The sequence below is a fragment of the Perognathus longimembris genome, chromosome 5, assembly GCF_023159225.1.
Source record: "Perognathus longimembris pacificus isolate PPM17 chromosome 5, ASM2315922v1, whole genome shotgun sequence".
Classification (NCBI taxonomy): domain Eukaryota; kingdom Metazoa; phylum Chordata; class Mammalia; order Rodentia; family Heteromyidae; genus Perognathus; species Perognathus longimembris.
The window spans coordinates 47,833,178-47,859,695 of record NC_063165.1 but is presented as its reverse complement, the minus strand read 5'-3'; the positions used below and the strand labels follow the sequence as shown (position 1 = coordinate 47,859,695).

The 26,518-nt window shown below is 43.3% G+C and overlaps 1 protein-coding gene across 2 annotated transcripts; it reads right to left on the bottom strand.

The window, feature by feature from the left end:
* Window positions 1-24,663, bottom strand: Casr (calcium sensing receptor). Of its 2 annotated transcripts, none has more exons than XM_048346750.1 (7): window positions 24,411-24,663; window positions 22,023-22,450; window positions 17,340-17,646; window positions 12,072-12,956; window positions 7,461-7,691; window positions 3,554-3,677; window positions 1-1,638 (listed from the first exon to the last, which is right to left on the bottom strand). In XM_048346750.1, exons 2-7 carry the CDS (start codon window positions 22,205-22,207, stop codon window positions 110-112), a joined length of 3,261 nt encoding a protein of 1,086 aa, XP_048202707.1. In that variant the 5' UTR covers window positions 22,208-22,450; window positions 24,411-24,663; the 3' UTR covers window positions 1-109. The 2 variants fall into 2 exon arrangements, with proteins under 2 accessions (XP_048202707.1, XP_048202708.1); XM_048346751.1 differs by lacking the exon at window positions 24,411-24,663 and adding an exon at window positions 23,682-23,768.
* Window positions 24,664-26,518: the final 1,855 nt, after the last annotated feature.

Sequence of the window (26,518 nt, the reverse complement as noted above, 5' to 3'; positions counted from 1 at the left end):
AAGCAATGCAACTGAATCTGTGTGTCTGTTGTGCTCCGTCTCCCTTCTTTCTCAGAGGAGACCATCTCTCATCTCATCGCTGCCATTCCAAGAAACCCCATGACCCCTGTTACGAATGCAGTATGTTTTCGGTGACAGTGCTGCCTCCACCGCTGATGACAAAGCTCCTGGATTTGGACATGACCAGGGCCGGGGACATCTCTTCTGGATCCTCCACCTCTGCCTGGCGGTCCCCTCCCACCGGCCCTCCCCCATGGTGGCCCGTCTCCTGGCTGCTCAGTTCTGAGTCCGTGTCCTCGCACTGCAGTGGGAGCAGGGCTTGGTGTCTGGTCAGGGCATCGTTGCTTCTCTGAGCTTCCAGAGAGTTCTGACGTGTGGAATTCCTCGGGGGAGCCGCCCCCGTGGCGTTCTTCTGAGGCTCGTCGAAGCTCAGGGAGAAGGTGACCGTGCCGCTGCCAAAGATGACCTTCTGTTTGCACCGGGGCTGCTGCTGGGAGGGTTGGGGCTGGAGGGCCAGGGGCTGCGGCTGCGGCTGCAGCGGCTGCTGCTTGTGCGGAGCGAGGGCCAGCGGCGGCTGCTTCTGCCTCTCGGGCTGCGGGAAGGGGTCTTCGCTGTTGCTCTTGCTGCTGATGGAGGAGGAGGGGATGGAGCCCGTGGAGCCCCCGAGGCTGCTGGAGCGCTTGCGGGAGACGTTGCTGCGGCGCAGCGTGGCCCTGGCGGCCACCTTGAAGGCGTGCGCCGCGGTGCTGCAGCGCACCTCCTCGATGGTGTTGCGCGAGGGCTTGAAGAGGATGATGTAGACCTTGTTGAAGAAGATGCAGGCCAGCAGGCCGAAGCTGGCGGCCAGGATGGCGATCACCTCCACGGCGGACACGAACTTGCCGTAGGTGCTGGCGTAGGCGGGGATGAAGGAGATCCAGACGATGAAGAAGATGAGCATGCTGAAGGTGATGAACTTGGCCTCGTTGAAGTTCTCCGGCAGCTTGCGGGACTTGAAGGCGAAGAAGAAGCAGATGGCAGCCAGCAGGCAGGTGTAGCCGATCAGGGAGCCCAGCGCCATGAGCGAGCCCTCGTGGCAGGTGATGAAGATGATCTCGTCCTCCAGCTCGTGGTTGCGGTAGCTGGAGGGCGGCGCCGTGTACAGCCAGATCACGCAGATGACGATCTGCATGAAGGTGCAGAGGAAAACCAGCAGGAACTGCAGGTTGAGCCCCCAGCGCTTGCGGTGGAAGCTGGTGGGGATCTTGGCCTCGAACACCAGGAGCACGCGGTTGGTCTTCACTAGGATGCAGGAGATGCACAGCACAAAGCTGATGCCGAAGGCTGGCTGGCGCAGGCGGCACGTCCAGTCCTGGGGTTCCCCGATGAAGAACAAGGAGCTGGAGAAGCAGCACAGCAGGGAGAAGAGCAGGAGGTAGGAGAGCTCTCGGTTGGTGGCCTTGACGATGGGCGTGTTTCGGAACTTGATGAAGACACCCAGCACAAAGGCCGTCAGGAAAATGCCCAGCACGGCAAAGAGGGTGAGGGCGATGCCAAAGGGCTCTGTCCAGGACAGAAACTCGATCTCCTTGGCAATGCAGGACGTGTGGTTCTCATTGGACCAGAAATCGTCAGGGCACTTGTCACAGGCGCTGGCATCTGTAAAATGTCCCAGCGGGGAGAGTCAGTTAGTGGGTAGAATAGAGCAACATCTGTAAGTGTGGTATGGAGAGGAGGGCACAGGGGTTACTGGATGTGGTCATTGTTGTCTTTAGGGATGACATCGCTGTGATTTTTACATTGCACCCTGATATGCCTTCACTAAAAATAAAAGTGACTAACAGGACAGTAAAACTGCCTCTGCGTTGAGGAGTTGGAACCAGTGGGAGGAGGGAGGGCTAAAGAAGAGTATGAATGAGGATGAACAGGGTTGGTGAAATTTATTTGCATCTATGAAAGTAGAACAGTGAAATGTGTTGAAATGGTTTTCAGAAGGGAAAGTAGGATAAGGAATGATAATAGAAGGGAAGAGATAGATTTGAATACATTGTATGTGTACGTATAAATATCAAAATGAACCCCCTCCCCTGTACAACTAACATATGTCAATAAAATATCAGCTTTTGGCTAGCATGGTGGTGCACGCCTGTAATCCTAGCATTCGGAAGCCTGAGGTAGGAAGATCATGGGTTTTTGCCACCAGCGTAGAATACACAGTGAGATCCTATCTTCAAAAAAAAAAAAAGCCCAAACTAAAATGAAATAATACACTTAAAAGTACCTTTCATAGTTCTGCTGGTTTTGTTTGCTTTGCACAATTGTGGGGCACATTTTTCCTTTCGTGTTACTTGCTGATGGTGTGTAGCAGAGACTGCCCTACATTTCACAGGTCTAGCATGGTCCACCAGCCCTCCCCAGGGCCACTGAAGCTCTGGCCTGACTTACATTTGTTATTTTTACAAACCTGAAGTTTGTAACAGGATAGATTCAGGTAGTAAAATGGTTAGTATAGTGATATTTCACCATCTCACACACAGCCCGATTTTCAAAACATTTTTTTTATTGTTACTGTAAAGGTGATGTACAAAGGGCTTGCAGTCACATTATTCAGGTAAAGAGCACATTTTGGGGGGGACAATGTCACTCTTTCCCTCGCACTCTGATTTTATTTGATATGTGAGTGGGCATGGGTTTTGTATTTGGAGATTTTGGTGGGATTCTGGCCATTAACCTGCGGTGTGGCTTTGGTTAGGCCCTTAACATTGCTAAGCCTCAGTTTCCTCATTTGTAAGGTGGAAATGACAATGAACTCATTATTGCGGTGAGGATAAAAGAACAGTTACAGTTTATAAAGTTTTCCCAATGTTAGTCAAAGTTTTATTAAACAAATACTTATCTAGAGCTTACCATGTGTTTTATCAATACTAATTTTTGCTTAAGTCACAAAACTATCTAAGACAAGTTTAAATGCCATCCTCACTTTAAAAGAATTTGAGTTGCTGGGTGTGGTGGCTCATGTCTATAGTCTTAGCTACTCCATAAACAGAGACTGGAAGGATTAGAGTTCAAGGCCAGCCCAGGCCTTGAAGTTCCCAAGACTCCTATCTCAACCAATAAGAGCGGGGGATGGTGGAGCACATCTGACAAAGGCAGAAGAGTGAGACCCTATTCAAAATAACAAAAGCTGAGAGCATGGCTCAAGGGGTAGAATACCTGCCTGGCAAGTATATAAAGTCCTGAGTTCAAACCTCAGTACCAACAGAGAAAATAGAAAGAACTTGAGACACAGAAAAAATATAAGATAAGAAACAGTTCCAGGAAATGCAGGCAATCTGTCATGCCCTGTTAACTCAGAGCTGGAACAGATGGCACTCTGCCTACTTACTGCCACTGAACGCTGAGGAAAGGGAATCACTATTGGAGAGAAAGATATTGCCAGGGAAGCTCATAAACAATTAACATTTCAAAAAGGCCTCTGATGTTCTCTTATATTCTTTCCCATGAGCTTTGTTGACCCCAACCTCTGGACATGGCCTGAGACCTACATAGGTTTTAGGTGGAGCTGTTCCTTTACCTGTCTCATCGCTGTACTCCCCATCAGGACATTCCACACACTCAAAACAGCAGGTGGGCTCCCCCTCAATGATCCCTTTCCTGGTCCCAGCCAGGCAGTCTCGGCTGCAGTTGGAGAAGGGCACCTGAAGGGCAGAGAGGAAAAAAGTGAGTGGCCAAGGCTAAGGGTCAAGGGTCAGTCCCACAGCTGTTTTGACACATGCAAGGGGAAGAACTTGGAAATAAGAATCAGTGTAGGGGACATAGGATCATTTGAAGTAGAAGAAGAACCATGAATGGTTCTCATTCTCGTAAAGCTAACATATTTAACACTCATTCCCGAACCAGCTAAAAAATAGTACAAAAGGGTACACAACTCAGTTTCTAGTGGTCAAGGAAGTTCACTTGAATTCCAAGTCTGAAATTAATTTTTATTTGTCACAGCAAAACAAGGTGGTACTTATTGACACAAGAGTTTAGAGGAAAGGGGCTGGGAATGTGGCTTGGTGGTAGAGTGCTTGCATAGCATGCATGAGGCCCCTGGGTTTGATTCCTCAATACCACATAAACAAAAAATTATAATTAAAGTATATTTTAAAAAACGAGTTTAGAGGAACCTTTGGGGTCTAAAATCAGCTTGTACATTAACATTCACCTGACCATGGAAGTCACTTTTTCATGCCTAAGCCACAATGTCATCAACTTGAAATTGTCATCAAGTGCTGCATTTGTATGTAAGTCAATGGACAATATTGATTAAGATGCCATGCTAGAGGACATCTGAAATACCATGGCGAAAGCTTGTGGAACAATTAATGCACACTAAAAAGAAAAAGTGAATGACAAGGAAAGTAAAACAGTTCTGTTAGGAGGATGGGTACCAGGGAAATAAGAGAGGGCTCACAGAGATGGTGAATAAGGATGAAAATGGTCAAATATTGTATCTGCATGCATGAAAGTATAACAATGAAATGTGTTGAAATTATCTTAAGAATGGGGAGGTAAGTAAGGGAGAGTGGTAGGAGGGGTGAATTTGATTGGCATATGTTGTATTCATGTATGGAAATGCACAATGAGCAACACATTTATGTTTAGATGTAATGCTAGAGAGTTCATTGATTGTGCTAGTGTAACATGCATAAGACCTTGAGTTTGAACCCCATTATTGCCAAAAAATAAAAAAAACATATTATGCTATGCAAATCCCATTGTGCATTTATAAGCAGTGTGTGTGTGTGTGTGTGTGTGTGTGTGTGTGTGTGTGTGTATCAAGGGAAGATATCACTTGTCTCAGTAGCAACTTTGTGAGGTTATGTAGGGAAATCATTAATACATAATTCATGGTTAAATGTAGATGGTATTTTTGTGGTCATTTCTAAAAAAAAATCAGAAAAGCAAGAGTGGCTTAGAGATATGTTGAGGGCATATCTCCAAGTGCTTACTTTGAGGAAAGGTTTCAATGGAAAATTGTTTTTTTTAAGATATAGATAAAACTTTAATAATATAGAGGGAGGAAAATGAGGGCCAATTATGATCATTTCTCTGTGAGATTTTTCTTGCATATATAACAGACATTATCTGGGCCCTCCCTTCCCTCCTTTTTTATTTTTCTGGAAGAAATCTCTATATTTATCCCTTGATGCCTTGTATCTTAATTGTAGTATTTTGTTTGCCACAAACCAAAGCCAAATCACCCTCATCAAAAAAACATTTTCAGATGCATTTTGCAAATCAGCTGTCTCCCCTTGTAAGAGTCACAGATGGACTTGGGGGTTGCTCTTCGTGTGATCTACTGAGAAAAATAAAATGGTAGATTAGATATGGATGTCCATTTTTGTCTTTCAAAATAATTTGAATTTTTAAAAATGTCTGGTATATAAAAAGTCTTAATTTTATTATTATAATTATTATAATATATATATATATTTATACATAAAAACTATCAGAGCCAATCTGTGAGGAAGAAAGGGGTGTGGGGGTGGGGGTATTTGAAAGATGGGGCCAGCCTAGGCGTCTTGTAACCCCCTCCCAGGTAAAGAACAAAGTAGAACTAAGTCTCCCCTCCCTTGGCATGGCCAGGCTGTTTTAGAGCCGGGTGTTTAGGCTAGTGCAGACAGAACTGAGATTGCAGGAGTGCGCAGCTTGGCACAGCCTTCTTGGCCGCAGAGGGCGAGGACTCCTTTGAAAGCCAAACATCCATCCTAGAGTCTTTCTCTCCTGGCGTGGCTTCTCCTTAGGACAAGTGGTACATGCCGTAGCCCATGGGCGCTCAAGGCTAGCACTCTACCTCTTGAGCCACAGCGTCACTTCTGGCTTTTTTCTATATATGTGGTGCTGAATCGAACCCAGGGCTTCATGTATACAAGGCAAGTACTTTACCACTAGGCCATATTCCCAGCCCTCAATGGAAAATTTTGATTTAACTTACTACTGAGGAGCATAAACGACTGCATTTATGACTCTTTATCATTTATTGACTAATGTTTAAGCCCATGATGCCCATTGCCTGATAGGGGATATTAGAGTTATAGAGAACAGTACAGGAAGTGTCTTTTATGCAGAGGAGAGATGAGACATGCACCCATTATGCATAAAATGAATTATGTTCATTAATGGGAGTGAAAGATAAGCTAGATAATACAACAAGGATGAACAGATAATGATATAACTTACCAATTTTTGTCTCAGTCAATGGAAATGTGTGACAATTTAGACAAGGGTATAATTAGTGGGTATCATAGGAATATAAACTCTAGGATCCCAATATCCCTATTTAGTAAAGGTCCTGTATTTGTAGTTAAGAATCTATCTCTGGGGTAGAAGCTAACAAAGACTTACACACCATACATGGGATTTGCTGTTATAGGAGACTTTCCCATAATTCATCCTATGTTCTGGCAAACATTGATCTCAGGGCCTCTCATCAGATACTTATCAACCCAACAAGCATTTGGCAAGAGGATGAAGTGGAATCCTAGGACATGTTACAAAATGCAGTCCAAGATGCTTGGAAGAACAGTGAATGAAAGGTAAATACAAAGAGCAAAGTGGTGAGTCTCAGGTCGGCTTCCAGGAAGGTGTTTGGTCCAGAGTCTGTACTCTGGGAGGAGGAGCTGGGGCTCAGCATCTTGCTGCATCCTAAGACAAAGCATGGCCATCATTTCAGTGTAACTTCACTGAGTGCTGGGTTCTGGTTATTAATCATATTTCTATGAGGCCCCTGACCAGAGTCACAAGCTTTCTCCTCTTTGTTTCAGGTGTCCCATAACAGGTAAGTAAATGGCCTGTTGGGCATATAGGTCAGTTCTGAACTATTTGGGTGACAGAAAACTATCTCTGTGTGATTCGTCAGTGGTGATAATACCATTGGCACAGTGATAACACCAGAGTACCCAGATCTGTTTTGGACTCAGGTGTCTTCATGGCTTCTACTGGTGACTGGAGCAAGGGGAACATCTCTGTAATGCATGATTGTCTCATGTATCCTGGACATTTTGCATCCCTCGATCCCAAGTGCAGAAGGCCACTAGCATTTTCTGGTCATTGTGGCAATCTAACAAGCAGTCACTTCTATTCTCAAACTTATCTCCCCTGATCAATGTAGGTAGGTAGGAAGGATATAACTATCTATTCAGAGCCACTGACTGGTTATGTGTGCTTGAATACTTTGCTCTAGTTGGATTTTAGCTAGAGAACCTTCATGACTGGCTAGGAACCATGTTCATAAAAAGTAAAATCATTTCAATATAATAAGACAGCATGGGGCCCAGGTTCAGTGTATACTAAACACTCATGAGTTCACAGGAGCCCTTGACAAGCACAGTTAGTGCATTAAGGAAAGAACTCATGCCAGAAGTTTGTGAAGGGGAGGTCAGCATTGTTCCAGATGCATGGGAGCTGCATCTGATGCTCTTATAGACAGTACCTACCTCCCTTGAGAATCCACTCCACAGGATTTTCTCCTCATTGATGAAGAGTCTTTCTCCCTTCTTGGCAGAGACATTGTAATACCCCACTTCCTTAAACACAATGGAGCCATCCTCTGGGGAGAGGTGCCAATTGATGATGGAATAGTTCCAAACCAGGTCGCCACACTCATCAAAAGACACCTGCTCCCCCATGTTATTGGTGAAGTTTAGGTGACGTAGGTGCTTCAAGACCTGAAGAGGAAGAGAGATGAACGATTATAAGCCACAGGACAGTCACAGATGCCTATGTAGATTGTACACTGCACAAGGACAGTAAGCCATATTGTTCTTACACATGAAGTTACCATGACTTGAGGAAGAAGCTCCTATTTCTGTTTTTGTTGGTTCTGGGTCTTAAACTCAGTGCCTGGGCACTGTCCCTGAGCTTTTTCACTCAAGGCTAGTGCTCTACCACTTTGAACCACAGCTCCACTTTTGGTTTTCTAGTGGTTAATTGGAGAGAAGAGCCCCTTGGATTTTCCTGCTTTGAACCATGATCCCCAGATCTCAGCCTCCGGAATAGCTAAGATTACAGGCTTTAACCACAGGTGCCTGGCTTAGAAGCTCCTATTTCTAATATTCACTATAGTACTTGCGAGGGTCTCCAGCAGCCTTGGTAAGGGCATAAGCTTTACTCACTACTCAAAATGTGAATGGGGTTGAAGATGGGAAAGAGAAAGAGGAATGTTTCCCCTGGCTACCAGCGAGTTAGCATTTTGGCCTGGCATCTTCTCAGATGGGCGTGGATAGAGAAGAAATAGCATGACTGAATGTTTTTACTATCTGTTCCTTCTATCCCTATGATCTTGCACCTGTGTGTCCTGCTGCTAAAAATCAGTGTGGGGCAAAAAAGAACAAAGAAATGGAGTTGTGGGCGGCACCCTGGTCATCACTGTTGACAGGACCATGCCATATCCTTTGATTTATATAAAACTTTATGGAAATTTTTTTCCTGAAAAGTAAGTGCAAGAATACTGATTACCATTCCTAATACTAACTACTATCGCATACTAGTCACTTAAAAACACTTAAAGTAAATAGTTATTCTGCAACCTTTGGGGAATAAGTCATTCGTTCATCTAATCTTTAGTCGTCACAGCTGGATGACAGGTGATAGGTACCACACTCTGCTTTTTCCATTGAGATGGAATCTGCAGGACTTTTTCCTGCCTGTGCTGGCCTAGGCCTGTGATTCTTCCAATCTCAGCTTCCCAGGAAGCCAGGATGGTCAATGTGCACCACGATGCTCAGCTACCGGTTGACAAAAGGTACCATGAACTTTATGGCATGGTCTGTCCTTGACCAGAAATCCTCCTGTTCTCAGCCTTCCAAGTAGCTAGGATTATAGGCATAAGTCACCCGTGCATGGCTGAGGCTGGGGTGTGCTCATGGCCTTTTCTGTTGTACTACACGGCCCCTAAGAGAAATTGCTGTGAGTACCCACGGCAAAGATCACGTAGAGGCCAGTCGTAGCTTCTGATGAAATAAATTTCATTAAAAAAAAATCCACTCATCACTATTAGTTGTCTAGTCCATTCTCATTACAGTATTGTTCAGATTTCAGAACCAGACACATAGTATAAAAAAATAAAACTGTCCATATTCCTGAACACAGGAGCAAAATTTCTAAATCAAATTTTAACAGATCAAGTCCAGACGTATTAAAAAAAAAATAAAGGGAGACTACATTGCAACCAAGTAGAGTTTATCCCAAGAATGCAAGGTTGGCTTACTATCTGCCTATTTTATCATACTACAAAGATAAAACCATGATTATCTCAATAAATACAGTACAGGTATTGGCGCCATCCATTCTCCATTCCTTATTAAAACTTTCAGCAACATGGTAATAAAAAGGGACTTCTTCAGTGCTACAGAGGCATCTATTAATGCTTTCTCCTTAAGATCACGAGCAGGGGGAACAAGTTGGATAAGAAATGCACTCAGTACCTAATGTATATAGCTGTATCCCCTCTGTAGTTCACCTTGACAATAACATTTTTAAAAAAATACCATGAGCAAGACAGGAATGTTCACTCTCACAATGCCCTTTCAATGTTATACCAGATAAACTAGGCAGTGAAATTAGGTAGAAATAGGCAGATTCAGACCTAATTAGATTCTATACTCAAAAACAAATAAAATGGCCAAAATAGATTGTTCCTGATATGGATTCACACATTGCCCCTGACATAGATTCTCCAATTAAAAATAAGATAATTTATTTAGCCAGGCACCAGTGGCTCATGCCTGTAATCCTTGCTACTCAGGAGACTGAGATCTGAAGGTCACAATTCAAAGCCAGTTCAGGCAGGAAAGACTGTGAGACTCATCTCCACTTACCTACTAAAAAAACTGGAAGTGGAGCTATGGCTCAGTGATAGTGTTCTAGCCTTGAGTAAACAATCTAAGGGACTGTGCCCAGGCCCTGAGTTAAAGTCCTAGAACTGGCGCACACAGACACACACACACACACAGACACACATACACACACAGAGTAATTTTTGGTGGATTTAGGGTTTTATGCCTCAGCAATCTTGTTTGTACTCTTAAAGTCCTTACCACAGTGTTTCCCCAACTCCTGTCGTTTACTTCCCTGATAATGTAGAAGCATGTTTCAGTGAAAAATTGTAGTTAGAGGTACTGAGTTTTTCTGCATGAGGGTTTTCCAAACACTCCTCCCACTACCTTTCTGTCATCTTCTTTTTATTTAGTTTTAAAATTTTTGTATTGTTATTATAAAGGTGATATACAGAGGGGTGACAGTAATGTAAGTTGGATAAAGAGTATGTTTCTGTTTGGACAATGTCACCCCTTCCCTCACTCTCTCCCAAGCTTTCCTTCCTGTCCCAACTCTTAAATTGTATAGTTCATTTCCAACACAGTATCTAGTGAGTACCACTGCTGCATTTGTTCTTTGTCCCTCCCCTTTGGTGCCCTCCTTCCAAAGACAGATAAATGCACAAACAAGACAAAAAGAAAAGAAAACAGAAACAGCAACAAAGAAAGAAAGCTCTTGTTTCCATTTCCTGGAGTTCACTTCAATAACTATTATTTTATATAATCAGATGTACGTAGGCATTATGCCATTGTCCCCTAAGAGTATCCTCCTTTGTTCTCATTGTGTGTGAATGCCTAGAGTCCTGTATAATTTATCATGCTGTCATCTTTTTAACCTCTATCCTCTCTCAGTATATTCCTCTGTTCCACTGTCTTCCTTTATTTACTTGTTTATTCAACACATATTTATTGAGCAAGCACTCTGGGCCGAACAGGTGCTGTTCTTAGAACGAGTGATACGATGTTATTGTAAATGGGAACAAAAAACAACTTTGATCTACTCCAACTCAGTCATTTATGTCCACTCTGTAAGCAGACACACTACATTTTCTCGTTGTGGTTCGGGGTATAGGGACAAATGGCTGCCTCTGGTGAACACTGAAAAATCAAGACTTTGCACCAGTGTCTTCTCTAAGAAACCATGGCTGACCTGGTAGTCTTTCAGAAACTAGAAAGCATGTGTGCAGAGGAACAGACTGGCCACAGGATCCTTCCAGAAGTAACTTTGGCCTCATTAGGAAGCAGATTATCTGGAGCAGATGTGGAATTTTATACTGGCTAAGTGATTTTTAGGAAATCACTTTAGCTTCTCTGAGTTCTTCTCTTACCTACAAAATGACAGCACTGAAGGCTAATACTGAGGGTCTAGGTAGACACAGTGTGCATGCCTATAATCCAAGCTGCTCTGGAGGTGGACTCAGAGGATCACAGTTTTGAGGCCAACAAATGCTGAGCAACAAATCCTGGGTACACACAAGGCCACATACCTTTAACTTAAGCAAAACCACTCTATTCCACAATAAATCCACTCCAGGCATTCTAAAACTTTTAGAGATGACACTTTTGGTATCCTGAACCACAAGACTAGCAAACATCTGAGTCATAGCTTTAAGCAAAGCTAATTCTGTCAATGTTTTTGCATAAGTCAGTTGCTCAGATATTTGAAAAGACAACATTTTTTTTTATTATCTTTAAGTAGCTGTGGAAAGGAGTTGCTATGTAACACAGTGACCTCATTTTAGAAGCTTAAAAAAAAACATTTTTCCTTCTTCTTGAATTGTAATATTTTTCAGCCACATCCCTGGCCCTTTTGGCTTTTGGTTTGCTTTTCAGATAGGGTCTCACACTTTTGCCTGGGCTGGTCTTGGAAGACCTTTCTACTTCTGTCTCCTGTAATTTTAATTTATTTTAAAAAAATATTGCCCTTTAAAAATAATTGTCAGGGTTGGGAATGTGGCCTAGTGGTAGAGTGCTTGCCCTGCATTCATGAAGCCCTGGGTTCAATTCCTCAGCACCACATCAACAGAAAAAGCCAGAAGGGGCGCTGTGGCTCAAATGGTAGAGTGCTAGCCTTGAGCAAAAAGAAGCCAGGGACAGTGCTCAGGCCCTGAGTCCCAAGCCCCATGACTGGCAAAAAATAAAAAATAAAAAAGTAATTGCCATCTTTCCTGCCTGAATAAGCCAAATCCTGCTTTAGTATGTGCTGGAATTCTGTGTAAGTAAAGGACCCACCTGCCAAGCCTCCACCTTTTTGATGTCTGCACAGGAGCCATTGGTGAAGAGCCCTCTTCCCGGTAAGCAGGTGTAGATGTCTTGCAGGGCGTGGGCAATGGAGTAGACGGCCAAGTACACATTGTAGGATATCCGTAAGTGCGTGTAATCCATATAAGGGGTTTCAACACTGCTGATGTTCTCCTCCCCTGTGCAGAGGGGTCGGAAAGTAGTGGAACTGTTGCTTCGCCTGCTGCCACTTTCTTCATGACCCCTCAGGAGGCTGTCCACAGGTAAAGGGCCTTTAACGCCATCCTGGAGGTGGCAGTTAAATGTTTCTTCCCAAAACTCCTTGGCAAAACCATTGTGGACGGATTTCCTGGGGTGGACTTTCTGCAGGAATTCCCGGAACCCTGGGATCTGCCCCGCCTTCAGACCAAATCCGATGGTGCCTCCAACCACGTGGAAGTACTCGGGCATGGCGATCAGGGAGGAGCTGGCCCAGGCCTCACTCGCCAGCCAAATCCTGCCGGTGATGTTGCGCCTGACGATCTCCTTGATGAGGGGTTCCAGGTCTGGGCCGCTGGAGAAAACGACGATGACCTTGGCTGTGGAGTTCTGGATCACCTCCACCACGTGCCGGATCTCGTTCTCATCCGAGTACTGGGAGATGAGCTCACTGAAGTCGATGCAGATGTCCCTCTCTTCAGCTTCCTCCCGGAACTTCTCAATCCCGGGCCGGCCGTAGTCATCATCAGCCGCAATTGTGCCCACCCAGTTCCAGCGGAAATACTCCACGATGTCTGCCATAGCCGTGGCCTGGTGTTCATCGTTGGGGATGGTGCGGAGGAAGGATTTGAACTGGTTCTTGTTGCTGAGGAGTCTGCTAGAGGAGGCGTAGCTGACCTGGGAAGAACCAAGAACTTAGCAGGGGTGACTGAGTAGCCCACTGAACCTCAAGACTCTGCTGGAGGTGGATTTTGGAGCATGCCCTAATCGCATTTATCAACAGTTGTTCAAGGCAGGATGAACAACTAGGAACCCCTAATATGTGTTTGATTCCAACCTATGCACCCTAGTATCAGTTTTCGAAAGCTTTCTCATTCCCAATGGGAGATACTTCCTCATGATGTGTTCAAAGTGGGTCTGGCCATAAACTCAATCTGACAATAGTGGAATGCCCTTGTCTGTTTAAGGAGAGTCTGTATGCACCTTACATGTTTCTTGCAAACAGCACAGGGTTGGGTCCCTGGTTACAATAGATCTCTGTATGTACCTTCTGGACCTTCTGTCTCCTGGGCCCAGGTTCTGATCTGAATATTATTATAGCTTTCCCGGACTCTGATGATCATTTGCATAACCTGCCTCTAGGAGAATCTGGTCCTCTAAGAGTCACATGCAAAATACTGTGTAGAGGAGCCTGAGGGGCTCCCTTTACCTCTTCTGTCAAATTACCCTCTTCTTGTCCTCCAGCTATTTGTCCTTTTTTCTATCCTCCAAGTCCTTCTGACAAAAGTGCTCAGTGGAAACACTTTCTTTTTAGGTTCGATTTCCCACACTTCAATGGCAATCATAAGCATCATTAAATATCAGCAGAGACACAAACTACTTCCTTCTCCTGACTTCTCAGTGGTTCAACCACCACCAGAGCCCTTTTCATTGTTTAGTTACAGCCAGTAGCTGTGGATTCCTGCTGTGAGTTTTCAAAACCTTACAGAGACTGAAAGGGGAACCTTGCCGAAGCCACATTGCCATGTTCCCCATCTACATCTGAACATGGAGGGAACTACCACAGAAAGTCTTGTCTTTGGTATTCAGGGGTAATTGTCAAGAGCATCCAAATGCCATTATCTACTGCAGCGTTTCCCTTTTTATTTTCTCATCACAGCATATTTTCAAATACAAAGTTCTCATTCTCTCTTTCTTATACACACACAGCAACTTTAACAGCAAGACAGAGGGTTTTGTTTCTTTTGTATGTATGTATGTATGTATGTATGTATGTATGTATGTGTATTTATTGTGCCTGTCCTGGGGCTTGAACTTGGAGCTTGGGTGCTGCCCCTGATCCTTCCTTCCTTCCTTCCTTCCTTCCTTCCTTCCTTCCTTCCTTCCTTTCTTTCTTCCTTCCATCCCTCCTTCCTTCCTTCCTTCTTTCCTTCCTTCCTTCCTTCCTTCCTTCCTTCCTTCCTTCCTTCCTTCCTTCCTTCCTTCCTTCCTTCCTTTCTTACTGAGGGCTAGCACTCTATTGCTTGAGCTCCACTTTTGGCTCTTTTGGTGGTTAATTGGAGATAAGAGTCTCATGGACTTCGCTGCCTGGGCAAAGATCCCTCCATCTCAGCCTTCTGAGTAGCTAGGATTATAGATGTGAGCCACTTGTACCTGGCATTTTGTTTGGGTTTTTGAGACCGGATGTCCTTATGGAGCCCAAACTGGTTTTGAACATCTGCCTTAGCCTCTTCAAGATCCTCCTGCCTCAACCTCCCTAATGCAGAGATTACAGATATGTACTCAAACCAAGTCAATAATTATTTTTTATTAATAGAATTATTTGAGTGTTTTTAAGTAAAAATTTTACTATGCTTCAGTTTTTTTAAAATCAATGAACAGTTTCAACATTAAAACATATTAGTCTATGAAAGAATAGTATCAACTTTGTATTTTTTTTTGCCAGTCCTCAGGCTTGAGCCCAGGGCCTGAGCACTGTCCCTGAGCTCAAGGCTAGCACTACTTCTAGCCTTTTCTGTGTATGTGGTGCTGAGGAATCAAGACAGGCCTTCATGCATTCTAGGCAAGCACTCTACCACTAGGCCACATTCTTAGACCTCAACTTCGTATTTTTTTGTTTGGTTTTTTTTTTTTTTTTGGCCAGTCCTAGGCCGTGAACTCAGGGCCTGAGCACTGTCCCTGGCTTCTTTTTTGCTCAAGGCTAGCACTCTGCCACTTGAGCCACAGCGCCACTTCTGGCCATTTTCTGTATATGTGGTGCTGAGGAATCGAACCCAGGGCCTCCTGTATACGAGGCAAGCACTCTTGCCACTAGGCCATATTCCCAGCCCACAACTTCGTATTTTTTGACAGAAGTTTGATGTCAGAAGCTGTACTATAAATTAATCATTTTTTAAAATTACATCACAATAAACCTTGATGTGTTAAAGAAGTTCAGGAGGTGGTCAGATTAAGGAATCTGTTTTGATTTTATAGGTTATTGAGAACTCTATTTGCAAACCAAAGTAATTAACTTCTTAGTCTAGATTTTGCAAATGTGAAACCTACCATTTTTTCAACTTATTATTGCTTGCTTTTTTATTTTCTTCTGAAAAAAATGGACCAAAAATTCCTTTAAATGGATAAAAATCCTTTATGGATATTTATTTTTTTAAGAGAAAATATTCATAATATTTGATTAGGTTTCAATTGGTAATCTATAAAGTGGGGTAACACTTCATGTTCTCTCTCCACAAAAACAATTCCTTAAAAACTCAGATAATTTTTCTTATAAGAGGGGAGAATTTTATGAGTGATTCATAAAAGGCTTCTAGCTACAATTTTTCTTAGTTGTCTTGCTTGTTTTATCCACTAGGTGGTGCGACTGGCACAAGAAATACTGTACCACTGGGTCTGTGCCCAGCCCTGCTATGCCTTATAGTCAGCGGTGGAGCTATGTGGGCTGCTGTTTCCAGGCTGCATCATCCCAGATACATCTCTGATCTCTCAGAGAGAAGGAGTGGGGACCCAGGTAGCAGGTTTTTAAAGCTCCTTGAGTGCCTCCAACTTTCAGCTGTGGCAGGACAACTACCGTAGACAAACTTACTACACTGGGTTGACTGATAAACATGACAGTTTTCTTAGTATCTTCACAATTCAAATTTAATGTCACATTATTGTCCATTCACACCATGCAAAATTAAGCCTGTCTCCTTTATGTTCTTTCTTTTCTTAATAGTGTACCATCTTATGTCAGTTGGCCATAGGGTAGCAACTCTGTGTATTTAAAGTAACACCGCACAATACACCAATTTTAAATGGGCCTAACATGTTTACTGATGTGGAATTTGGCACAGAAGTTACTGAAGCAGGATTTCTCCATGGGAAACACCTTTGATGCCCTGAGGTAAGGATTTGATAAATGATGACAGGACTCCCTCTGTGTGACAAGTGTGTGAATGGGTTATGGAGACCACCGAACACACAGAGGCCTTCCAGCAGAGAAACATGAACTCATCAAAGGTATATTTAATATGCAATATTTATTAAATATTGAAAATAAATTTGATCTGCTTTGTAATTTAAGATTTGTTATGAAGGATGTACTATGATGGAGCTAATTTTCTTCTCCATAGATACTTAGGTTAGTTCCAGTTTTTCTCAATTATGAAAAGATGTCACAGTTTTATGGATATTTTACTGAAGAAAGGTTTGCTCCATAGTATCAAGAGGGAAAATTAGGCAATGAAATGACATTCAGAGCTTTGTCATTTTATGGGTTTATCATTGTTCTTTGCCTTAACAAATAGATGGGTAGTTACTAAACCACTTATTTCAGTGAATTGTTAGTATTTGAAAATAACTATCTTCTCATCAAGGCAGAGTTCCTAAAGTGTGGATTGGCTTATCCACACATACTGTATAAATATTTGTCAAATAATATAGAATATTCTCTATTTATGAAATGTGCAAGGTAATGATTAAGTTCCTGTTTTGAGAGAACCAATGTTTTGTTTCCCTCTGAACTAAATTTCAATCCCTCAGTAGAGAAGTAGAAACTTGGGGGAATAGGATTAGATACAGACATTTTTAGTTTGAAAGATAGGATTTATATTGTGTGGTCTCATTCCTTTTTAAAAAAAGGCAGAAGAAAGGCCATTTACTTAATGAATGGAGGGAGAATATCTGAGCAATGAAAAAAATCTAAGTTGTATATACATAAGGTACATTTGAAATAATTTTGGGGAGTTATGAAGGTCTAGATGTTTAGGGCCTCAGAAATCCCAGTAATCATTGAATAATCATTATCCAATGCCCCAACCAAATGAAGGTTTTGTTCTTATTAAGTATTACTGTTAATTTTTTTTACGAGTATTGGGGCTTAAACTGAGGCTTCGAGTTTTTTCCCACTTTCCCGTTGTGTTCTGAGTAGCTAAGATTATACGCAGAGGCCTATAATCTGGGTGCTAATGTAAACAGAGACGGGAAACAATAAACTGCATGGACACTGCTGGCATGGCCTTCTCCAAGCCTGCTTCCCTGCTTCCTGCCTCCAGTGCCCATCTAAGAAAGTGCCAGTACCTGGGGAATGTAGAAGAGCCCAAGTAGGTTGGCCACCGCTGTGGAGACACCTGATCCTGTTGCTCCCACCACAGCGATGGTGGAAGGGATGTGCTCTGAGCAGTTGCAGAACTCATCCAGATTCAAAGAATCGATTTTGTTCTGGGCAACAAAACTCAGAGTGGCCTCCAAGGCCTTGGACACGGTGTTGCAAGTGTCAAATATCCTGTATCCCAGTGTCATGTTGGGAAGAAGGGCTGGGCTGCTGTTTATCTCCTCGATGGCGAATATCATAGCTTGTAGCCAGCGAAATCCACGGAAATTATACCTGGGAGAAAGAAGTACAAGAAAATGGGTTTGCAGTCACAAATGGAGGTTATGACATTCCTAGAGGTCAAAGGAGGAGAAGAAGGGGAACGGTCTCACTTTTATAAGCAAAAAAATTATATATGTATATACACACATATATATCATGATTATTTCTCAGTGGTAAGATTTATTTATACTTTTTTATTTTAAAAAATGAATATGCATGCCAAGTGCTAGTGGTTCATGCCTGGCTACTCAGAAGTCTGAGATCTGAGGATCAAGGTTTGAAACCAGCCCAAATAGGAAAGTCTGTGAGACTCTTATCTCCAGTTCACCAGCAAAAAGCCAGGGGTAGAGCTGTGACTCAAGTGATAGAGCACTAGCCTTGAGGAGAGAAAAAAAAAATCAGGATAACTAGTGCTCTGGCTCTGAGTTCAAGCCCAAGAATTAACACACACACACACACACAGACAGAGCATTACTTTTCTAAGAAGAGCACCATTTTGTATAAGAATCCAGCAAATTACCAAGAAAGAGAGTCAGTGACAGGTTTTACCCTCTTCAGCATGAGGGCTGCAGAAATATGCTGACTCAGTGGATCAAAGTCCAAAGTGGGAGAAAATTACATGATGGCAGGTTCTCCCTTTACATTGTGAGCGGGGCAGGACTTGAACTCAGTGACAGTAGGTGAGAAACTTGATCTGTTATACTTTATTGTATCCTTCAGGTTTAGCTTTTGTGGTACTGGGGACTGAACTCAGGGCCTCACGCTTGCTAACAGGTGCTCTATCACCTAAGAATCATACTACCCCCCCTTTTGTATTGGTTATTTTTGAAGTAGGGTCTTTCTTTGTGTTGAGGCTGGCTTGGGTTTCCTCTTCCCACTGAGGATGATAAGCATGTGTCATTAAGCCCAGCTATTAGTTGAGATGAAGTTTCACAAACTTATATAACCAGGCTGCCCTGGAACCACAGTCCCCTAATCTCCACTTCCCAAGCAGCTATGATTATAGGATCCAGTCTAGCTGTGGGTTCACTTTTATTTATTTATTTTTTGTGCCAGTCTTATGTCTTGAACTCAGGGCCTGAGCCTGTCCCTGAGGTTCTCTTGCTCAAAGCTAGTGGTCTACCACTTGAGCCACAGTTCCACTCTTGGCCTTTTTGATAATTTAACTCATGAAACTCTTATCTCCAGATAAGAGTCTCATGATTTTTCCTGCCCAGGCTGACTTTGAACCTTGATTCTCAGATCTCAGCCTCCTGCATAGCTAGGATTACAGGTGTGAACCACTGCACTCTTATTTGGCTTAACTTTTAATGTGCTACTTTCATTGTTTCCTTCATTTATTTAACTATTTTGTTTGAAACCTACAAAAACATTAAGAGATATAAAATGTTTTTCTGTATGTATACCCCCGATAAACCTCAAGCTTATTGGTTGGCCTTAGGCCTGTGTATGTGTGGCATATTACCATCTGTCTCTTAGGGGGCAACATGAAGAGCATTCATCGCCCTGAGTCACATGAAGGATACTGTTAGTATCCGTGAAATTCAACATTTCCTTTTCTTTTTTTTTTTTCACTCATAAGAATGTGAAAATGTTCTCTAGTATACTAGCTTTCGTTATAGCATGAATAAAAAGAAATCCAGTTTGGTTGGAATAATCTTGGTTTTCATTTTCTAGCTATCACAGAGACTTAGGAAAAGTGCTTTCTAGAAGTGGCTAGGCTAGAAGTGCTACTCTGAGAAGCTGGCCAAGACGTTGAGTATGGTCAAGATCTCTGCTGCCTCCCTGTGGGGGAGATAATGAAGTGCCAGACTTTGAAGTCAGGCCCCACTTTACCACGCGAACCCCACTTTACCACGTGAACCTGAGATAAGCAGGCCCTGTGAGCAGACAGACCCAGGACAAGCTTATTAGGGCCCAGCCGGTCAAGAACTCTAATCGCTGGGAATGCTTAACTCTGACCACCCCTAGAATGCCTCGAGCTCTGTGCCTCGAGCCCTGAGCCAATCAGATTTGTACTCGTGTCCTGGTCTTGCTTGCTTGAACACCTGAATACTGACCCTTAATAAGTTCCAGGTAAGAGCATGCTTGAAAACTACTTCTGTGTGGACCACCTTGTTGCTTTAATTGGAGTAAAGTGGCCTCTTGTAAGACTCACTGATCTGAAATCTGCAGTTCGAAGCCAGCCCGGGCAGAGAAAGGTCCCTGTGAGAGACTTGTCTCTAATCAGCCAGCAGAGTGCTGGGAATGGAATTGTTTGGAGCTCAAAAGTGGTAGGGTGCTAGTCTTGAGCTGGAGAGCTGAGGGACAGCACTCAGGCCCTGAGTCCAAGACCAGTGAAAAGTTACTCCTCCTGGGACAAAAGTGATGGAGCATCCAGAGGCAGTAACCCGCTGCTTGGATGGCAGAGATGGTATCAGATCCTAGAGTCACTCCTGTTTGGTCTTTCAAAAGTTAATCAAAGCCGGGAAGTCCTAGAAGAATAGTTCGTAAGCATGCCTTTCTAATGCCCATGTCTGTCTACTGGGCAGGAACTTGCCAGTCATATTTTGGCAGCTCACTCCAAAGTGGGGTGACCCCCTTATTATTGCTGTAACTTTTTTTTTTGTCTTGCTTGAACACCGGATGGTTGTAACTTTGTTTTTACAAGTTTGTCAAGATCTAGCAACTAGCAGGAGTCCTGTAAAGTCCCATTTAAGCAAGAAGGCATTGGTAGTTTTGGGCTTGCTCAGGAATACGGGTATAATTTCCAGTTTGGAGTAAAGCTCCTAATGGACATCTGATCCTGCAGTCCCTTGGTAAAGTATAGGTTTCTGGCTAGGTAAGGTCAACGTCCCTCAGTCAGCCTGAAGAAGCTACAGAAGATGGATGATCTTCACCCATCAGCCCCCCTTTAAAACCAAGGGACCAGAGTTGTTTTAGGTTACTACTTTGGGCCCTACTGGCCCATGCCTTACCTCTATATCATCCCCTAGACATGCAAGCTATTGAAATGGACAGAATGGAGCCATGATTGGCTCCCAAGGTACCAAAAAGAAAAAGGGGGAAATGAAGTCAGGCCCCACTTTACCACACGAACCACACTTTACCACGTGAACCTGAGATAAGCAGGCCCTGTTAGCAGACCCATGACAAGCCCATTAGGGCCCAGTCGGTCTAGAACTCTAACCGCTGGGAATGCTTAACTCTGACCACCCCTAGAATGCCTCGAACCCTGAGCCAATCAGATTTGTACCTGTGTCCTAATCTCGCTTGCTTGAACACCTGATTGTTGTAACTTTGTTTTTTGCCTTTATAAGCCCTGTGGAATCGTAGCTCGGGGCTTCCTCCTAACCTCCGCTGTGTCGGTGGGTAGGACGTGGCCCAAGTTGCAGCTCGCTTAAATAAAGCCTTGCCTTGCTTTTGCATTTCGGAACATCTGAGTCTCGGTGGCCTTCTTGGTGGTCGTCTCGCCACTTGGCACAACAGTAACAGCTCCATTTATTCTGTAGGAGTCAGATCCTACTATATCCAATTGCCTATTGCTGGGTGATATATTTGAGTATTTTTCTTTTAAAATGGAAGTACTGGAGTTTGAACTCAGAAATGTGCTTGTTAGGTGTTCTACCACTGGAGCCACATTTTCACTTAGCATACCATGTTCTAAAGGGTTCATAATAAATGAAGAACCATTGGGTGGAAAACAGCTGATATAGTGAGGGGGCTGGAAATCACATCAGAGAGGAATTGATGAGAAAACTGAGACTGTTGAGTTTCTGGAGAAGAAAAAATTTAGCAGTACATTCGAGGTCCCTTCAAATGTTGAAAGAGAGAGTCCACAGAGATTAGCTGTAGTTTGTGCTGCCCCATCTGTTTTAGTAAGGATCAAGATAAAGCTTTTTAATGGGAACAGTTCCAAAGTGCTATTGATTACATAGCATGTGGAAGTGCCTCGGTCTTGTTGGCTACAGAGAGGTTTCCTGCACCTCTAAATTCCTTTACTAAAGAAAAACAAGAATGAGGAGGTACCTAGGGATTCCTGACCATTAAGGCATTTAAGGTTGGTGGGGGGCGAGGGGAGAGGCAGAGCTTACTACTAGAGTTTGCAAGAATTACAAGAACTTAGTCTCCCATTAAACTACTCTGCCCCCAAGAGCTGGGGGCAGGTGATGATCTAGACACCAAATGCCTGGCCTTTGAGAGGCCAAGGAATTTCTACTCAATACCCTTGACATTTTGTTGGGGGGGGGGAGGATTCTCTAGGGAAGGGGTCAATAAGCTTCAGCATGATACTTAACCACCATTTTTATAAAGGGAGAAACTTGAGTTTTTAATTATTTGGGTTTGATACAGTTTTCCACTAACTATTCATAAAGGAAGAAACTTGCAGATTTGTCCCCTCCTCTTACCTGATACATTCTACAGATTCTGGTCTTGATTTCAGATCTTGATCTTTAGCTGCTACTCCAAAGTGAATAGGAAAGAGGCCTCCGAGGATAATGTCCCCTTTCTTCTGGGCTCGCTGGTCAGGCCCATAGGCAGAGGAGTGCCAGGCCAGTGCCCAGAGGATCAAACAGTGGCTGTATAACACCATGGCGCTACCTTCTCTCCAAGGAGAGAGACAAGGGTGTTAGTGATTTGGGGGCCCCAAGAATTTTACCCCTTTGGTGCAGTTCACACTCTGTGATGGGGAAACATGTCTACAAAGTGATTAACAACAGAATGGAAGCTGTGGTATTTGTGTCTCCATTCCTGCCTTCTCCATGGCGCTTGTGTAGGGTGGGCGCTCCCTGATTCTCCAAAAGCCACATCATGTAGAGACTGTTGGTAATGTTTTCTAAAGAAAGAGAAAATGATGGGTTCAGTTAAACGTTCATCTTGTCTTATGAAGGAGGTGGTCCATTTAGACAGGATTAAGGGTAGCAGATTGAGACATGGTGGTTTATGTCCATCAGTTGTCCATCCTCCCTCCCTCCCTCCCTTCTTCCCTCCCTCCCTCCCTCCCTCCCTCCCTCCCTCCCTCCCTCCCTCCCTCCCTCCTTCCCTCCCTCCCTCCCTCCCTCCATTTCTTCCTTCCTTTTTGTTGGTCATGGGACTTGATCTCGGGGCCTGAGTGCTGTCCCCAAGCTTTTTCACTCAAGGCTAGTGAGCCTTGAGTGCCACAGAGCCACTTCCAGTTTTCTGGTGGTTAGTTGGAGATAGGAGTCTCATGGACTTTCCTTCCCAGATGGATTTTGAAATGTGATCCTCAGATCTCAGCCTCCTGAGTAGCTAGGATTACAGGTGTGAGCCACTGGTGCCTAGCCATGTTCTCATTTTTATAACAGTACACTGTGAGATACAGAAACCTTCAACTCTCCAGATTGTAGGATTGTGTTCAGCTATGAAAGGCCACAATGTAAAGAGGCAGTTGATCAGTTCAGCCTGCATTGATGTCACCGCTGGACTGAAGGCTGCTCATGCTCCTGCATAAAACTGATCTGGCAGTGCAGCAGCTACTCTTATATTCTAATATTAATGAGCCCTTAAAAAAATCCTGCAAACACGTTCTTATAGAAAGTACAGGAGTCATATTTAAGTTTAAATCTGATTTTAAAGCAAAAAAAAATTTTTTTTTTTTGGCCAGTCCTGGGCCTTGGACTCAGGGCCTGAGCACTGTCCCTGGCTTCTTTTTGCTCAAGGCTAGCATTCTGCCACTTGAGCCACAGCGCCACTTCTGGCCATTTTCTGTATATGTGGTGCTGGGGAATTGAACCTAGGGCTTCATGTATACGAGGCAAGCACTCTTGCCACTAGGCCATATTCCCAGCCCCAAAGCAAAGAAAAATTTTAAAGACAACTTTTTTTATTATGATAGTGCCATTTGTTGTCAGGTTTTTGGTTCTAGTTTATACTTAAGGACAGTTCCTGAGAGCCAGGGGCCAATGGCTTATGCCTATCCCAACTGTGTAGAAGACTGAGGTCAGATAGATTCCAGTTCCAATGCAACCTGGGTATTAAAGTCTGAAAGACTCCATCCCAACAGAAAGAAGCTGAGTGTGGTGGGATGTGCTTGTCATCCCAGTTACTATAAGAAGCCTAAAATGGCAGATTCCATTCCAGGTGCATGCCCAGGCAAGACCCTGTTCTGGTACAAGCCAGGTACCAGTGGCTCACACCTGTAATCCTTGCTACTCAGGAGGCTGAGATCTAAGGATAGTAGTTTGAAGCTAACTCTAGTAGGAAATTCCACAAAACACTTATCTCCAGTTAACCATCAAAAAAAAAAAAAAAAAGAGCTGGAAGTCGAGCTGTGACTTTAGTAGAGTGCTACTTTTGAGCAAAAGAGCTCAGGGACAGCACCCAGGTCCTGAGTTCAAGCCGCAAGATTGGCACATATATAAATACACATAGAGACCAGGACAAAAAGAGGAGGTGGGGGAGGGTTGAGGTTAGAAGCATGGCTGAAGGATAGAGTGCCTGCCTAGCAAGCAAAAGGTGCTGAATTCAAACTGAGTACTGTCAAAAGAAAGAAAAAGAATAGTTTTTATAAAGAATTCAGATATATCATGTATCAGATTATGTTTGTTTGTTTTTTTTTTTAAGTTTAGCCAGTGTATCTAAGGAAAAACCTTTTGCTATAGCAAGGTGAGCCTTACAGGAACACTTTGCTGTCTTCACACTACACCCCCAAAACCTGTCATGTCAGTCAATTCATGACAACTAAATGTATATGTTCAGAGCCAAGCATGAACTGTCAGCTGAACATCTCCATCTTGATATCCTAAGATTCTTCATGTGAAGAGTCCTAAACTTACCTCCTTCCCAAACATGCTCCTTCGTTGTTTTTTTATCACAAGAAGTCACCTAGCATCGACAAAGCCACATTAAGAGTTATTCTTGATTCCTTTCTCCTCTCATCTTTGTTCCTCACATTCAAGCAGCAAGGCCCGCCGATTCTTTTTCCTGGCTCACTGGAATCCATCACTCCTCCCTCCACTTTCAAGGTCATCGGACATCATTTCTTACATAGATTTCTACAATGATTTTCTACCTGGTCTTCTGACCTTCACTTTTGTCTCTTTTCATTCTGCCTCTGCAAATATTTGATTTGGTTTGTAAGAAAGTGGTTTGCAACAGATTCTTGACTTAAATCTGGTTTTGGCTCATATTTCCACTACTTCCTAACACTACTTCTCAATAATAAAATAATGTACCGAGAATAGACAGTAGAGGCAAAGTAGTGAACAGATACACGTTAATTATGATAGGACTTTCCCTGGTCTTTGCTTCAAACATTACATTTGAGGCTTACAGAACTTCCTTCATCTCCTCAAGAACAGCCTTTAAAAATACCAAGACTTCTCACATAGTATTGCTCTACCTTGTTGCCTCCAGTTCAAACCTGACCTGAAAAACATTCACTTATCTTTTACCTTTCAGTTGTCTACCACTGTGACTTGATGTTGTGACCTGTAGGACCTTGGTAGGACACAAGGGAAAGAGCTCCCTCTTCTGCAGGTACTCCCACACATCGAGGAGCACAGCTGGATTGGTGGAGTGCAGACTGATTTACTTAAATCTCATGGTGCAGTGCACAACTTCTGTCTAGGGAGGCCTTTACTGAACCACCAGGGTAGGAAGGCCCACCTATAAGAATATGCCTCTTATATCTTGGGTCTTGAAGCACCTCTTGTGGAAGATACATTAAGCGTTATTATAGTAAATAATTCCAGGAACCAAATTCATTACCATCATCATATGCTGACTCTGGCTTCTTCGCAATGGCCAACAGCCATTCCTAGCCCAGAGTACTGGATCTCACAAGGCAGGAGCATCCACAGACACACAGCGCCACAGGAATGGCAAACATCCATGACCACCCAAGATTTGGACTCTAATCCTGCTTTTAGGTTTTTTTGCTTCACTACATGGATCTTGAGCATGTGTTGACTCATTCATGTAGTAAGAACATGTGCTGAGGGCTGAGAATAGGAAGATAACAAATATATGGACATGTTCTTTCCTTAGGCACTGCCAGGCCCATGGGCCAGAATGCTTGTGTAAAAGATTAGAATCAACCTTAATGCTCAGAAGGGAAAGAAAAACAAAGCAACTAACTTTGTTTCTTCTGACTCAAGACAGTACACTTAGTATGGTGTGTGAAGCAGCAAATGCTGAATAAATATTGTTGAATAGATGCATTCAAAAGAAGGTCCTTTGGAAAGAGATAGAAACTAGGACTTCATGATCAGGCATTGTACCGGCTCCTTTAAGCCCAATGTATTTCAAACTTCACTACAAATTGACAAAGAAGGCCAAGTCCACTTTTCTAGAGAGAGGAATACATTCTCTGCATATTCAATTTACTCATGTGAGAAATGCTGGTACTTGAATTCCAAATGCCCTAAGAACTTGGAATTTTAAGCAGTCTGTGCAATGAGTTAGGTAGGAAAAAGAACATGGGTGAGGGTAAGTCACTGAGAACTTTTAAACTTTTTCCTGTGAAAGATTAACTCCTTGGGGAAGTTTATTAACCTCATTAGAAATCTCAAAAGAAAACTCATGGCAAGAAGTACCAGATGGAGGAGAGATTTCAGGCCAATTTACAGCACTTAACGCCACGAGTCTAATGTAGTCTCCACTATACACCTTTTAGTTAAATTATTAAAGTCTAATTTGCTTTCAAAGCTGACAGTCATTCCAGATCCTTGTTGGCAACACTAGGGCCTGTATCCTGTGATTCTGCCATTACCCTCAGCTCTAATTTCTTTTCCCTGTTCCTCTTATTAGTGCCATATACAGGCTTCTATCACCTTCCATTTTCCCTATTGGTACAGATTACTTTCCCCTCTGACTCACTCTCCACATCCCCTAGGCTTGTCGCTGAGGCCTCGATCAAGAGGTATCCTAGTACACTGGCTTA